Raw genomic sequence first — 15,030 nt, 5'->3', positions numbered from 1 at the left:
CAATAACCTCAGACAACTCTGTCATCATAGGTATAAAAGTTTTGAATTTTCTAATACTGTCTGTGGTCATTTACCCAACTTGGAATTTCATTAGAAGCTGGACTCTTAATTTTACATTTTATTTTTAAATCTAATTATTCAGCTGTAACCTGCCAAGGCCAAAATATGGGTGATGGAAACTGAAGCTAAACTCTGGAAACTGAAGCTGATCAGAACAATTTACGGATGTTTTTAAACTTTAGCCCTAATCGTCTTCAGCAAAGGCCCACAATGAAGCCATGATTGTTAAAAACACAGTGACTACTGTCAAATAAAAAATGGCAAAAATCTTGTTGATTTTTTTAACCATTCTGGTCCAGTAGCCGGGCTTCCTGCTGCTGCTGCTGAGCAGAGTCACTGTTTTCCGAGTCTCCCACAACTCATCTGAAACTTTCTCCAGAGCAGAGGACACTTCGGTCAGTTTACTGCTGCTATCCTGAAAAAGGATTCGCAGAAAGGTAATTAACAAGATTTTAGTGGGCCATATAAGGTTCACTGATTGCTGCTACATTGTTTCCACTTTGATTTAATACAAGTGTTTGCATTTGATATACATGTTAAGATTGAGGATAATCTCTCTCATGCAAACACAATTCCTTTCGAAACAAAAAGAAAAAAAGAAAATCAACCTTAAAAGCGATTCCAACCTTTTGGGTCACAGATGACATACACACAGATGTTTCTTCATCAGCAGATACTTCACAGGAAGAGGCACAGTGATTACATCTCTTCATCTCTGGAATAAAGACACAAAGATGAGTGCAACAAAGCAGAAACTGCATACACAGGTGTCCACTTTGTGGAATGATTGCTGTGATTAAGTTCACCTCTAAAACAGCTGTGGAAGTTGGGTCTGTCTCTAGAGTTCTCAGCCAAGCTCCGTTCTCCATCTGTCTCATCATCTTGGGCTGCAGAGTCTTTCTCAATCAGATGCATCATCAAAATCGTCTCCAGGACGCTGAGCAGCATCAGAGCAAAAATCCCAATGCAGTAGACAACTGAGGAGAGCAGGCAGCATTATTAATGTGGATGAATCACTATTGATTAAGTCACAATGTGCCATCAAATATGCTTCTTTACCTATTAGTGGAATACTGTCTGAAGAGCTGGGCAGAATATCATTGAGAACAAGCTGCATCACTGTGACAGCGAGCAGGACAGTGACCTTGAAGCTGAGTTTCTCACCCCCACTGTCTGAGATCAGGAAGGAGGCCAAATCCAGAACCAAGAAAAATAGTATTGGAAGAATGAAATTGGCAAGGTAGTGGACAGACCTCCTCTTCATGTAAATCTGTGAAATGTTGTCCCAGGTGGTTAATTCTACTGTATGTGCAGCAGAGCCATATACTGCATCATTAAAACATCAAGCAAGGAAAAAAGCAACAGAAACAGATTTATGCTGAAAGAAGTAATGATGTGACTATGTATTCAAATACTACTAGGAAAGGAGTTTTATAACTTGTGGGTGGTGACAAATGTGCCAAACCATGGTGAATGGAATGAAAGGCTGTGAGCTACAGTTAGGTAGGTAGGATGTGAGAATTGATACAATTTCTGTAGTTTTGCCTCAGTATATCACCACAGTGCATTAAAGAAATTAAAAGATTAATTTCAGACTTTCAACTTTAAGTTTTTTGTTGTTAATTTTAGAAACATTTAGCATCAACCATTAGGAACTGCTGCCATTTTGTGGTTTCTGTGTCCAGGCCCTGTTTGTTGGTGGTGGGGGCTTGGATGGATGCTCTTATGTTTGCCCGGGGTTGCCCATTTCCCGGTTGGGCCCCTCCCTGCGCTGGAGGGGGTCTGTGCCCCCTTGGGCACGCCGGCACGTGGGGTGTGTTGGCCGCGTCAGGATGTCTGGCTGGCACTAAGGGATTCTGGGTGCCCCCCACCCCCACGAGGGGGTGGGGCGCTCAGGTGGGGGAGCAGCAGTTACCCACATGGGGCCGGTTAGTTATGACTCAGGACCACTGTATGTGTGTGTGTGTGTGTGTGTGTGTGTGTGTGTGTGTGTGCGTGCGTGTGTGTGATATTTGCTGTCTTTTGCATGCGTGTGGGGGTGTGTGTTGTGTCATGTTCACAGTGGGGGCAGTGGGTGCCGGCCTGGAGCACGGTGGTGTTTTTGGGGTGTGGGGGGGGTAGGAAACTGGGGTGCCTAGTGAGCCAGTAGCCAGCTGGCTTTCTTCCTCCGGGCGGTAGTCCTCTGCCTCCCGGTCATATTTATCCTGACCATTTCCAACAGTCTTGAGGCGACTGTTTGCTGTGATTTGGCGCTATATAAATAAAATTGAATTGAACTGAATTTCAGGTGATTACCTCATGAAGCTGAATGAGAGATTACCAAGAGTGTGCAAAGCTGTAATGAAAGCAAAAGGTGCCTACTTTGAAGAATTTAAACTGTAATACATATTTTGGTTTGTTTAAGACTTGTAAGTTTACTACAGGATTCCTTATGTGTTCTTCATAGTCTGGATGACTTCAAAATTAATTTACAATGTAGAAAAAAATAAAAACATTGAATGAGAAGTTATTTTCTCATTTTAATTAATGCATACAATATTTATCTTATTAATAAATGTTCTTTTAAGTACATCATAGCTAATTCTCCATTGCAAACTTGGCAAAGCAAACATTGCCCTACAACTGACCTGAGCCTAACCATTGCAGCATGGGCCAGTACAATCATCATTTTTTGGAGGAAACTCACATTATCATGTCTTGACTTGGCACCGAGTGCTTATAGTAGACAAATACAGGCTAACAGAATGGTTTTCTTTTATGAGTTTTTGCTTACTAAATACTTACAGTGTAAATGACTCTAGTTTTGTTGGAGCCAAATTGACAGGCAGTATCAATTGTGATTGTCATGTTGATGTACACCCACTCGTACTGCGTATGCATCTCGCTATCAAACCACAGTGTCATTAAACTTTTTTCTTTGGGCCTTAAGAATATACTTGAATCTGAAATAGAATATAAGAAGAAATGTGTTAAATGTGAGCAGATCAACAAGGAATGTTCTCTTCCTGACCCCCCCCCCCCCCCCCCCCCCAAAAAAAAAAAAACAAAAAAACAAAAAACAACACCTGGATTTAACTAAGTAAATAGGCAAGAGCCTTCCACTGGATTGGTGTCATATGTTCAACATGTATGTCCAAATAATGATGGTCAGTTAACTACCTGTTATATATTAAATGATCAGGTTTTTCCATCAATAGATGGTTTTCTTCCCTCATGGTACAGACATGTTCCAAAATGATAATGCCAAGATTAACTGAGCTCAAATTGTGAAAAAACATTCTCTAATTATTGTATGGTCTTTACCATACAATATAATGCACCTTGAGGCAACTGTCTGTTGTGATTTGGCACTATATAAATAAAATTGAATTGAAGGAATGGTTCATGGAGCATGAGATCTTTGCAATGTGCTGGAAAAGACTTTACCAGGCCACATCCAGCCCTTTGGTTGTCCTTGACAGGCCCATATGAGGTCAATGGAAAATTAGGAAATAAGTAAATATGTATGCATCATGCTGTTTGACCAATTTCAGCCAGGGAAATAGTTGTTATTGAACTTAGAAACAGAGGATGGCTTAGTGTTGCCATTCTCTCTGAAATGGCTATTTTTGCATTGTATTATACACCAGCTAACAGTGATAAAAATTAACCATGTTATTTACACAAGAAATGCACTGCCTGGTGAAGACTTTCATAAGAAAGTTGCAGTTTCTTTTAAGCCAACTGAAGAGCAACTTTCTTGCCAGCAGTGAAGATCTTGGTTCTCGGAGACGGAGACGGTCGCACTATCTCTCTCTCCCTGCCCTCCCCATCTCTCCTGCTTGCTGCTTGCTGTGAGAGCGTCTCTTACACACTGTCCGAATAAGAATAAGATTAAGAGCATCATGGATCTGGCAAACTGGGCCCTCAACAAAATTGATCGAATTTTTTCCACTATGAGATCGGGCAAAGGGGAGCCTGCGTGTCCGAGTGGAACAGATCCGGTTGGATACGTCATCGATTCTTGGAGCTCGTGGAGACCTGTGTGCTTCTCAGCCTTCGGGGTCGAAGACGTGGAAGACGCCTACATATTCGGCTATTTGGTAGCGTTATCTTTTCTGTTTGGGCTCGGAGGATACCTGATTTACTGGGAAATCAAGAAAATCTGGGCAGCAGTTCGATATCTGCAGAGGCTGCCGACCCAGGTGGATGGGCTGTGCAGGGCCGTACAAACTCAGACTCAAAGCCTGTTGGACCTGAGCCGTAAAGCTGGCGAGTAGCCCAGCTGAGAACGTGCTCGCAGGCGAGAGGGGTTCAATCTGGAGATAAGGTTCGGTTCTGCAAGGTGAGGATGGTAACTAATGAATTTGGAATATTGGATTACTGAATGGGTTCCCCAGTGAGACTGAAGGCTTTTGGAAAAAAACAAGCAGCCTTTTCCAAAAACAACATCTGCATTATCAGGAATTCGGCTCCCTAGCCGGCCTTGGGCTGGCAATCATATCTCTCCAGGACAATGTGTGACGGTCGCTCTCCTCCCCCCTCAGCCCTCTCTATGATTTGTGAAGCTGGATCTGGTGTACCTCGGCCGCTGATGAACTTCCATCCCTATCAGCGAACTGTTTTGGCTAGGAGATGGCATCTGGTCTCCAGAATGCCCTGACCCTCTCATCTCCATCTGCATCCCCTCCTGACCCTCCCTTCCCCGACCATATTGCTATCCTGGCTTTAAATGTCCAAATATGCTTTGCTAAGGTGGTTTTTTTTTGGACCCTGGTATGGTGCTCATGTCGAGCACCGTACCAGATGACTCTTTTTTTAACCTACCCCATGATGTGTGTTGTTTCCTTTTCTGGGACTGATAAAGGTAGCGCCGGCAATGGCTGCACGACCTCAGACACCTGTCCCCCATGTTTGCTTCTGTTTTTGTATTTCTCTTGGATGGGTGTTCTGGAACGCAAATTTCATTATATGTTTTCATTATATGTTTACATATATATGACAATAAAGTATTCTTGATTCTTCTTGATTCTCTTTGGATCTATATAACAAATCCAGATACTGATCCTCTCAGTGATGATTACCTGTCGGCTGTTCTTTGCATTTCCACCTCAAATCTTGAACCTCAATTTACAGGTTCAAACCCAAAACAGACTTGATATCAATTTTATTTATATAGTGCCAAACCACAACAAGCCACAAGGCACGTTGTGTGTTACTTTTTATTTCCTTTCCCTTTTGGGAAGGCTGCAAACAGGGAGGCATAGACGATATGACGGGGACAAAGGGAACACACACACACACACACACAAATGAAATAATGGGGAACAGCTGGGCAGAACACATAGGAAGCTAAAACTAAACCCAAAGCACTAGAACCAAAGACGCTATCAAAATAAAACAGGAAGTGGCAGACAGAGAGACCAATACAAAGACATCCATACAGAATACAGAGACAGATATTAAATTAACTAGAAAAGAAGGAAAAAAGCTTCATGAAAATCCTTAAACACCAAAACTCAAAAAGTTGAAAAACACTGGTTCAAACCCAGGACCATGACACAGGCAGCATATACTGAGGTATCTAATATTGAGGTGTCTGCTTTTGAGAGCATAACACGCACAAACAGAAGCTGTTATGGGCTCACCATCATGTAGGACAGACTTGAAGGAGAGGTTGCAGCTCTGGATGTCGAAAGGGAATTTGTAAACGTGCATCTTGCAGGTGCTTACCACCACCTGGTCATTCTTATAATAAACCCCGCCTTCTGAATGAATGAAGAGGTAAGGACTTGGTGCAGCTTTGTCTTTCTCTGTCCTGTATGAGAGCAAATGAAAACTGATTATCAAACTATGGCAAATAATTTACATTATGGCATTACTTACTATTTACTATTTCTGCAGTCATGTTTCATCTTTACTAAATAAAACCTGCTACTTCTATGGGTGCAGCAATACCACTGATAAAGCTAGTGTATTTAGTGTGTTCATGTGGCATGTGTTGCAGTAGACAAAGCAAACAGTTTTTGAGTGTATTGTGTTATTTTATTATTGCTATGGTCCACTGAATCATAATGAACTTTGTTGCATTATCTCCATATTTTTTAAAAGATTCTTGACCTGAATTTCTTTAAAAATAAGTATTAAACAATTTTTTGGTCATTTCATTTTTTAGTGCACATCAAGACAAATATCCTGTTGCAACTATGATGACCTTTATTTTACAGTAAATTTGGTCACTGTGATAACTGCTCTGCATAGATTTTCTGAAGCCTGAAAACATTTGGATTGTTTTTAATCTGTATGGCAGTGGGTTATGGTTTCCTGACTGGCTCATTACAACCCCATGACTAACCATATGGAATATAACAAAACTCTTAAAAGAATAGCATGATTTTGTTTGCTGGATTTTGAGGGATATGTATAGAATTATAGAATTAGATTTTAATCACACAAGAAAAAAAAAACATCATCATGAGCATATAATTTCATTTTGCAGGCAAAGGTATTTATGAATGAGTATTAGGGCCACATTGAGAAAAAATTAAATTATGCATTCTGACAATAAAGTCAAAATTTTGAGAAAAAAGTCAAAATGTGAAGATTAAGTTTCAAGTCAAAAACTGCCACACCACATCTGCTACTCCAGAGTGTCTTGTACTATAGGGAAACTATAGAATCAGTTACAGTAACAAGGAAATTATTTCCCTTTAATACAAAAACACGATGTAGTGATGAGACCATTAAAGAGATGGTGCAGAAAGCTGCATCTGCTCAGTAGGAAAAAACAAACAAACTGGTGAAGGTCAGATACAAGGACATTGATGATTGCACCTTCATACAGTACAGAGGGGATATATAGAAGCACAAGACACAATAACACAGCTGATCAAGTTGTTTCATCAACCCAAAGCATTTTGTTGAGGGTACAGCAGCCGTGGCCATTTTTTGACTTGAATAGTGTTTCAGCTTTTTCTTAAAATAGTATTTGGACTTTTTTCTTGAAAGTTTGACTTTATTCTGAAAATGCACAATTTTATTTTCCTCAATGTGGCCCTAATACTCCTTCATAGGTGTTCACTGCCACTCGCACAATTTAACTCCTCGTGTGTAAAGTCAACAACCCACCTGTGCAGAACTCAGCAACCATGCTCATGTAACATAATTAAAAAGGTTCAGGTTAAACCCTACTGAATGGGACAATAGCAGCACCTACACTCTGAAATGTCACTGCGCTGACTAATAATGGCAAAGGATTATGGGTCAGAGTCCTCAGAGTAATGAAGGATTCATGTGGAGGTAACACATCTGTGAATGTTACTGAACTGTAACCAAAAGTAACGAAGTACAAATATTTTCTTACTGTACTTAAGAATATTTTTCAGGTATCTGTACTTTCCTTGGGTATTTAATTTTCTGATGACTTTTTATTTTTACTCCCTACATTTTTACACAAGTATCTGTACTTTCGACTTCTTACATTTTCAAAAACAGACTCATTACTTTAGGTTCAACACATCTGAGAGAAGTCTTTATTTCCAGTCGCTGCACTGTCAATCAAATGGTCTGAGCCTAAAGAGCAGAACAATAACACATAAGAGACAATCATACTGGAGTGTCCTCCATCACCGGGGCTTATTGCATACAAACAGGTTAAAGAGGTAAAACCATATAATTTATGTATCATTTATAGCGCTATAATCAGGACTAAAATGGGGCTGAACCAAATCCATAAGCTGTGCTCGTGGGAAATAAACAGCTTAGCTAGCACTGCTGAAGAGGAGCAAAAATAAAGGGAGGAACATGTGGCAGGTAATTTTAAAGGCAACGTTTCTAAAAGCTCAAAAAATATCAGCAAACACAAAAAGTGTGTGCAGTTTGTCACACAGTGTCTGCTAGCTAAAAGAAGAGCTGCTGTATTCAAAGGGAGAGAAAAGAAAGACAGAGAAGTTCACTCAGAGGACAAAGATGTAAGAAAAAGGACAAGAAGGAAGAAGAGAGGTTAGATTTAAAGGTAAGAAATGCCTGTAATGAGCTTGAAAGTGTAGCTAGCTAGCTTTGATGCAATGCCGATCAATTATTTAAAGAGCTGAGAAGACATCATACACAGGTCACACTTACAGAGAAGCTATCATGCACGTAAACATGTCTTTTTTGTGAGCGGTGCAGCAGATTCACTCTTGTGTCTAATGAAGCTCGAAGCTCAATTCTGCTCACTTGAATCAACTGACTTCTGACAGTTTGAAGGGGAGAACCCAAAGGAACCAAACTGGGAGCTGGTTCCACAGCAGAGGGGCCTGAAAGGCTCTGCCTCCCATTCTACTTTTAAACACTCCAGGTGTCGTGGTTCTGTGTGTTTACTACACTTTTGTGTAGTTTTGTTTTGTTTTATTTTTCAAGTTGTGTTTCTTAGTTCATCTTATGGTTTAGTTTCTCAGGTTGTTGTTTGGATGTTCTGTTTATTTAGTTATTTGTATGTTTTTCAGGTTCCCTTTGTTCATGTTCGTGTGTCTGTTTGGTTCCTCTCTCTCGGCCCTTCTCTGTTTAGTTTCCCTCTCCCTTTGCTCTAGTTTTGTTCTCCCTTAATGTCAAAAGCTGCTGGTGCACATCCTGTCCTGTGCTGAATGCCAGCTGATTAATCCAGCACTCATACCAAAGGCACTTTTCTGCCATTTACTGCTTGTGGATGTTCAGGTCAGCTCCCATGTCAGAATACCAAAAGAGATCCTGAAAGACCAGGGCACATTCTTCGTATCAGGCAAGGTACAAGAAGCTTGGGAATTACTAGGTATGAAGTCTTTTTGGAGGAGTGCGTACCATCCACAGATTGACAGTGAAACATCTGAATAAGTTGGACCATCTGCTGTCCACCCAGCCTCCCCAAGTAACCCACTGTGAGGTCGATTATCTCATCAATAGTTTTACATCCTCACTGCGTATGACTTTGGATACTGTGGCTCCTCTGAAAAGGAAAGCCTCAAATCAGAAGTGCCTGACTCCGTGGTATAATTCACAAACGCACAGCTTAAAGCAGATAACCCGAAAGCTGGAGAGGGAATGGCGTCTCACTAAATTAGAAGATGCTCATTTAGCCTGGAAAAAGAGTTTGTTGCTCTATAAAAAAGCCCTCCGTAAAGCTAGGACATCTTACTATTCATCATTAATTGAAGAAAATAAGAACAACCCCAGGTTTGTTTTCAGCACTGTAGCCAGGCTGACAAAGAGTCAGAGCTCTGTAGAGCCGAGTATTCCTTTCACTTTAACTAGTAGTGACTTCATGGATTTCTTTACAAATAAAATTTTAGACATTAGAGAAAAAAATTATTCATAACCATCTCAAAGATTATTCTTCATGTTCGGCTGCTTTCAGCACTGCTGGTATTTGTTTAGACTCTTTGGCTCCAGTTGATCTTTCAGAGTTAACTTCAATAGTTACTTCCTCCAAACCAGCAACATGTTTATTAGATCCCATTCGTACTAGACTGTTCAAAGAAGTCTTTCCAATTATTGATGCTTCAATCTTAAAAATTGGTTGGCTATGTACCACAGACCTTCAAGGTGCCATCATTGACCCAGCTGTCTTAGCTAATTATAGGCCAATCTCCAACCTTCCTTTTCTCTCAAAGACTCTTGAAAGAGTAGTTGTAAAACAGCTAACTGATCATCTGCAGAGGAACGGTTTATTTGAAGAGTTTCAGTCAGGTTTCAGAATTCATCACAGTACAGAAACAGCATTAGTGAAGGTTACAAATGATCTTCTTAGAGCCTCTGACAGTGTACTCATCTCTGTTCTTGTCCTGTTGGACCTCAGTGCAGCTTTTGATACTGTTGACCATAACATTTTATTACAGAGATTAGAGCTTGCTATAGGTATTAAAGGTACTGCACTGCAGTGGTTTGAATCATATTTATCTCATAGACTCCAATTTGTTCATGTAAATGGGGAGTCTTCTTCACACACTAAGGTTAATTATGGAGTTCCACAGGGTTCTGTGCTAGGACCAATTTTATTTACATTATACATGCTTCCCTTAGGCAGTATTATTAGAAAGCATTGAATCAATTTTCATTGTTATGCAGATGATACTCAGCTTTACCTATCAATGAAGCCAGATGACACACATCAATTAATTAAACTGCAGGAATGTCTTAAAGACATTAAGGCCTGGATGACCTCTAATTTCCTGCTTCTAAATTCAGATCAAACTGAAGTTCTTGTACTCGGCCCCACAAATCTTAGAAACATGGTGTCTAACCAGATACTTACTCTGGATGGCATTACTTTGGCCTCCAGTAACACTGTGTTACTGGTCATTTTTGACCAGGATATGTCCTTCAATGCACATATTAAACAAATATGTAGGACCGCTTTTTTGCATTTGCGCAATATTTCTAAAATTAGAAACATCCTTTCTCAGAGTGATGCTGAAAAGCTAATTCATGCATTTATTACTTCTAGGGTGGACTATTGTAATTCATTATTATCAGGCTGTCCTAAAAGCTCCCTGAAAAGCCTTCAGCTGATCCAAAATGCTGCAGCTAGAGTACTGACAGGGACTAGAAAGAGAGAGCATATTTCTCCCATATTGGCTTCTCTTCATTGGCTCCCTGTTAAATCTAGAATAGAATTTAAAATCCTTCTCCTCACATACAAGGTCTTGAATAATCAGGCCCCATCTTATCTCAAAGACCTCATAGTACCATATCACCCCAACAGAGCACTTCGCTCTCAGACTGCTGGCTTACTTGTGGTTCCTAGGATACTTAAGAGTAGAATGGGAGGCAGAGCCTTCAGCTTTCAGGCCCCTCTTCTGTGGAACCAGCTCCCAGCTTGGATTCGGGAGACAGACACCCTCTCTATTTTTAAGATTAGGCTTAAAACTTTCCTTTATGATCAAGCTTATAGTTAGAGCTGGATCAGGTGACCCTGAACCATCCCTTAGTTATGCTGCTATAGGCCTAGTCTGCTGGGGGGTTCACATAATGCACTGTTTCTTTTCATTCACCTTATTTACTTTGCTTATACTCCACTCTGCATTTAATCATTAATTGATATTAATCTCTGGCTCTCTTCCACAGCATGTCTTTCTCTCCCCTCAGCCCAACCGGTCGCGGCAGATGACCCCCCCCCCTGAGCCTGGTTCTGCTGGAGGTTTCTTCCTGTTAAAAGGGAGTTTTTCCTTTCCACTGTCACCAAGTGCAGCTCATAGGGGGTCGTTTTGACTGTTGGGTTTTCTCTGTATTATTGTAGGGTCTTTACCCACAATACAAAGCGCCTTGAGGCGACTGTTTGTTGTGATTTGGCGCTATATAAATAAAATTGAATTGAATTGAATTGAATTGGATTGTCACTTTGGGCTTGCTGTTTTATCACTTTTAGAAATATTTTGTATAATACAGTAATATTTAAGTAAATGCTGTTTCTGCTTCAGTTAACTTTTTTGTTTCTGCTGTAGTCTCATTTTTGATTTTCTGGTTTATTAAAATGTTAAAATCAATTTTGCTGCTTTCTTGTCAGTAATGAGTCTGTGTGCTTTTGTGATCAATTGATAATATAATTAAGGTTCATTAGAGTAATATTTCCCGGGGTGAAATTCCCTATGTGGTACTGTCCACACACACACACACACACACACACACACACACACACACACACACACACACACACACACACACACAAAGTGAAGATATGTGTTTTTTGAATGTACTGTATGTGCATATATGTTACTTACATCTCTTCAATAACTATATCTGGCATCCACATATATTGAATAGGAATTGATATATTTTTAATTCCACAGAATTCATCTGGATTCCAGGAAATGAGCTCATTGTTCCACATCTGCATAAAGGGATGCAAAAAGGAAGGAAGGGATAGAAGCAGAGACAAATACAGAGAGAAAGGATGAAACAATGTAATCATGATTAGTTTGAATTTTAACAATACAGTTAAAAAAAATTATGTGCATACAAGAGGAAACTCACCAAACTAACCCAAATGTAAGAAACGAAGGTCTGGTCGATTTCTCTCTGTAAATAAAGAATTTTAACACAGTGTTTATTCAGGTAGATACAAGTCAAGCTCAACTACAGTTCAGAATGAAGGTACTGTACTGTAAGGCAAACACCCTACAATCCCCAAAATTAAGACACTGATCAGCACTTGGCAACAGTGGGAAGTAAAAGCTCCCTTTTAACAGGAAGAGACCTCCAGCAAAACTGAGCTGATGGAGGAACTCTCATATTTACAGGTTAAAGACACAAATTCAAATTCAAAACCCAGGCAAAGCTAGCAGAAAAAAGAAGAGAAAAGGAAAGCATGACCAAACACAGACTATGGAAGAGAGAAGACAAAATGTAATGTCATTAAACAGTAAATAAACACATGGAGAGAGAAAAGATGGGAGTGAAGAAGAAACAGTCATTGCATCAAGGGAAGTCCCCTAGCAGCCTGATCCCATTGCAGAATAATTAAAGGAAGGATCGAGGTCAACTGATGCAGCCCTAGCTGTGAGGAAAAGGAAGGTTTGAAGCCTAAACTTAAAAATATAAAGACTGTTCTCTATGCACATGACATGTTGGTACTGTGTCAGGACCTGGCTACTTCACTGCCAGCTTTATTACAAAGCATCAAAGAATATTCTAAAATTTCTAGTTATTGTATTAACTGGCCCAAAGCCATGTCAGTATCACAAAACTGTACACACAACCAACTGGCTGCATTCAATTTTAAATGGCTGCCAAAAGGAATGAAATACTTAGGGATAGAGTTGGGCCCAGATGTAAGAGAAACTATGAAAATATTAGGAAAAATTACTTGGATAATTGAAGTAAACTAAATGACATTTATGGGGTCAAGCAAACACAATAAAAATGGTTGTGGCACCACAAATAAATTACCTTACTGGGATAATAATTATGTCAGTTCCTACACTGTAAAAAAGAATTTGTTGACTCAACTTGACTTTGTCACATAAACTTGTTGTTTTGACTGCGTTAAGTTTTGAATGTGTAAATTTCCAAGTTAACTCCTCTTAAATAAATTAGTTGATCTAACATGCAGTTTGTTGACTTAACTTCTTGCATGATTTGGATTTAAAAGGATTAGTTAGAAGAACTGAAAACATGTAATTTGAACTGTTTATCAAGTTTGACCAAATGGCTCCAAATAAAACATTTATTTTTTTAAACTTATATTACAAAGCAGTAGCTTAGTTCATACCCTCCAAAGCTTACTGACAAGAAAATACCCACAAAGCTACTATATCATGACAATGACCAAGTCATTCTAAACTTAAACGCAAGACACAAAAAAATACTTGAAGATGCATTTCAAGAAAGCATTTTATTGTATCAATGTTGTGTAATTGACTTGTTCAGAGTTCATAAAATCAAGTGTCCCAAAGACACAGTGTTAAAAAGCCCATCCTGCAGACCACGCATTAGCAGCATGGAGGGAGCACGATTCACCCAGTGACCAATAGGCATACAGCTATCAGTTAATAGCTCACAGCCGCTCTCCCCCTGCTGTAGCAGCGGAGAGCGTAGTCAGATGGACGGAGCAGCTGCACACAAGTTATCGGACTTTTGGGCAAAATCGGACTAAAGCTGGCCTGTGTGCATTCATGGGACTAGTAAGTTCACCTTGTGAGCATCGTGCATGTTGTTTTTGATTTAGCCATATTTGATAATAGTTATTACTGTTAGTGTATAAGCGGCTCTGTTGTTGTTATATAAGCGAGTGTGCTAGCCTGGCTTCACAAGTTATGTTGTAGTTGTGATGAGCTAATGTGTGTCGAACAAAGTTAGCGTGTAATGTTTATACCTGTTGCTGTCGACAGCCCCTCTGTTACCCCTTTTGCACCGCCGGGGTTCTGGTGCCCGTGCTGTTCCCAAAAGAACCAGCAAAAAGGTTAGGAACAGGCCCGCGTTTCCACTGCGCTTGCGAACCACTCCTTTACGTATGAGTGTGGGCGGGTCCTCGTCTGGACGCGGAAACCGAAGCGCACAAACGTGGGAGAACACGCTCCCCTTTCTGTGCTGCAAATACGTTTTACGGGCCAAACCAAACTACTGCAGCATCTGTGTGCAGCACAGAGGGAAACACAGACAGTGATTAGAGCAAGACGACAAGTACGCAGTCTCTGGAGCTTGAAAAGGGGCGACTGGACTTCTTTTTGTTTCTTGAAGACGTTTCACCTCTCATCCAAAAGGCTTCTTCAGTTCTCAACCAAATGGTGGAGAGACCCAGGTATTTAAACCCCTGTGGGCGTAGTCCCCTGGAGGTGGTTATGACCCTCTATTGATCGTGTGCTTGAACACATGTGCCCAGGTGTGAAGGGGGCGTGGGTCATATTTAATCAGTGGTTTCAGTTGAAACCAACTTAGGACTCCGCTCCATTGTTTCCTGTGGCCTATTGAGGTCACTGGAACAAAGGTGTGAATGGGGGTTGAGACGTCTGGGAAGGGAGCTCAGGACAGCACTGTAAGCGGGGGAAAGTTGGTGACGTAATCCACCTCCTCTGTTCAATGATGGTTGTTCACAGTGGACATAGATGGCTTCTTTCACTCCTCTTTCAAACCATCTGTTTTCCCTGTCCAAAATGTGGACATTGGCATCCTCAAAAGAGTGCCCTTTTTCCTTCAGATGCAGATGTACTGCTGAATCTTGTCCTGTCGAGGTGGCTCTTCTATGTTGTGCCATTCGTTTGTGAAGAGGCTGTTTGGTTTCACCAATGTAGAGGTCCGAGCACTCTTCACTGCACTGAACAGCATACACTACATCGCTGATCTTGTGTTTGGCGGGTTTGTCCTTGGGATGAACCAGTTTTTGTCTTAGGGTGTGACTTGGTTTGAAGTATACTGAGATGTCATGCTTGGAGAAAATTCTTCTGAGTTTCTCTGACAAGCCTGACACATATGGGATGACAATGTTGTTCCTCTTGTCCTTCCTATTCTCTGTAGTTTGTGTTTGGCCTTCATTCCTGTGCA

General features: G+C 40.6%; 1 protein-coding gene across 1 annotated transcript in view; it reads right to left on the bottom strand.

Moving 5' to 3' along the window:
* Positions 1-244: 244 nt before the first annotated feature.
* The window catches only part of LOC115776626 (5-hydroxytryptamine receptor 3A-like), a 65,265-nt gene continuing 50,479 nt past the window's right edge, over positions 245-15,030 (bottom strand). Inside the window, exons 5-12 of the mRNA XM_030724352.1 lie at positions 12,025-12,069; positions 11,772-11,881; positions 5,688-5,857; positions 2,845-3,002; positions 1,120-1,330; positions 867-1,037; positions 687-775; positions 245-475 (exon numbers count right to left, since the gene is read on the bottom strand). Of these exons, the coding sequence (XP_030580212.1) occupies positions 245-475; positions 687-775; positions 867-1,037; positions 1,120-1,330; positions 2,845-3,002; positions 5,688-5,857; positions 11,772-11,881; positions 12,025-12,069 (1,185 nt within the window). The remainder of the gene's footprint in view (positions 476-686; positions 776-866; positions 1,038-1,119; positions 1,331-2,844; positions 3,003-5,687; positions 5,858-11,771; positions 11,882-12,024; positions 12,070-15,030) is intronic.

This window comes from Archocentrus centrarchus, unplaced genomic scaffold, assembly GCF_007364275.1.
Source record: "Archocentrus centrarchus isolate MPI-CPG fArcCen1 unplaced genomic scaffold, fArcCen1 scaffold_35_ctg1, whole genome shotgun sequence".
NCBI lineage: Eukaryota > Metazoa > Chordata > Actinopteri > Cichliformes > Cichlidae > Archocentrus > Archocentrus centrarchus.
Note: the sequence above shows the minus strand (reverse complement) of the source record. Positions and strands in the feature narration are given on the sequence as shown.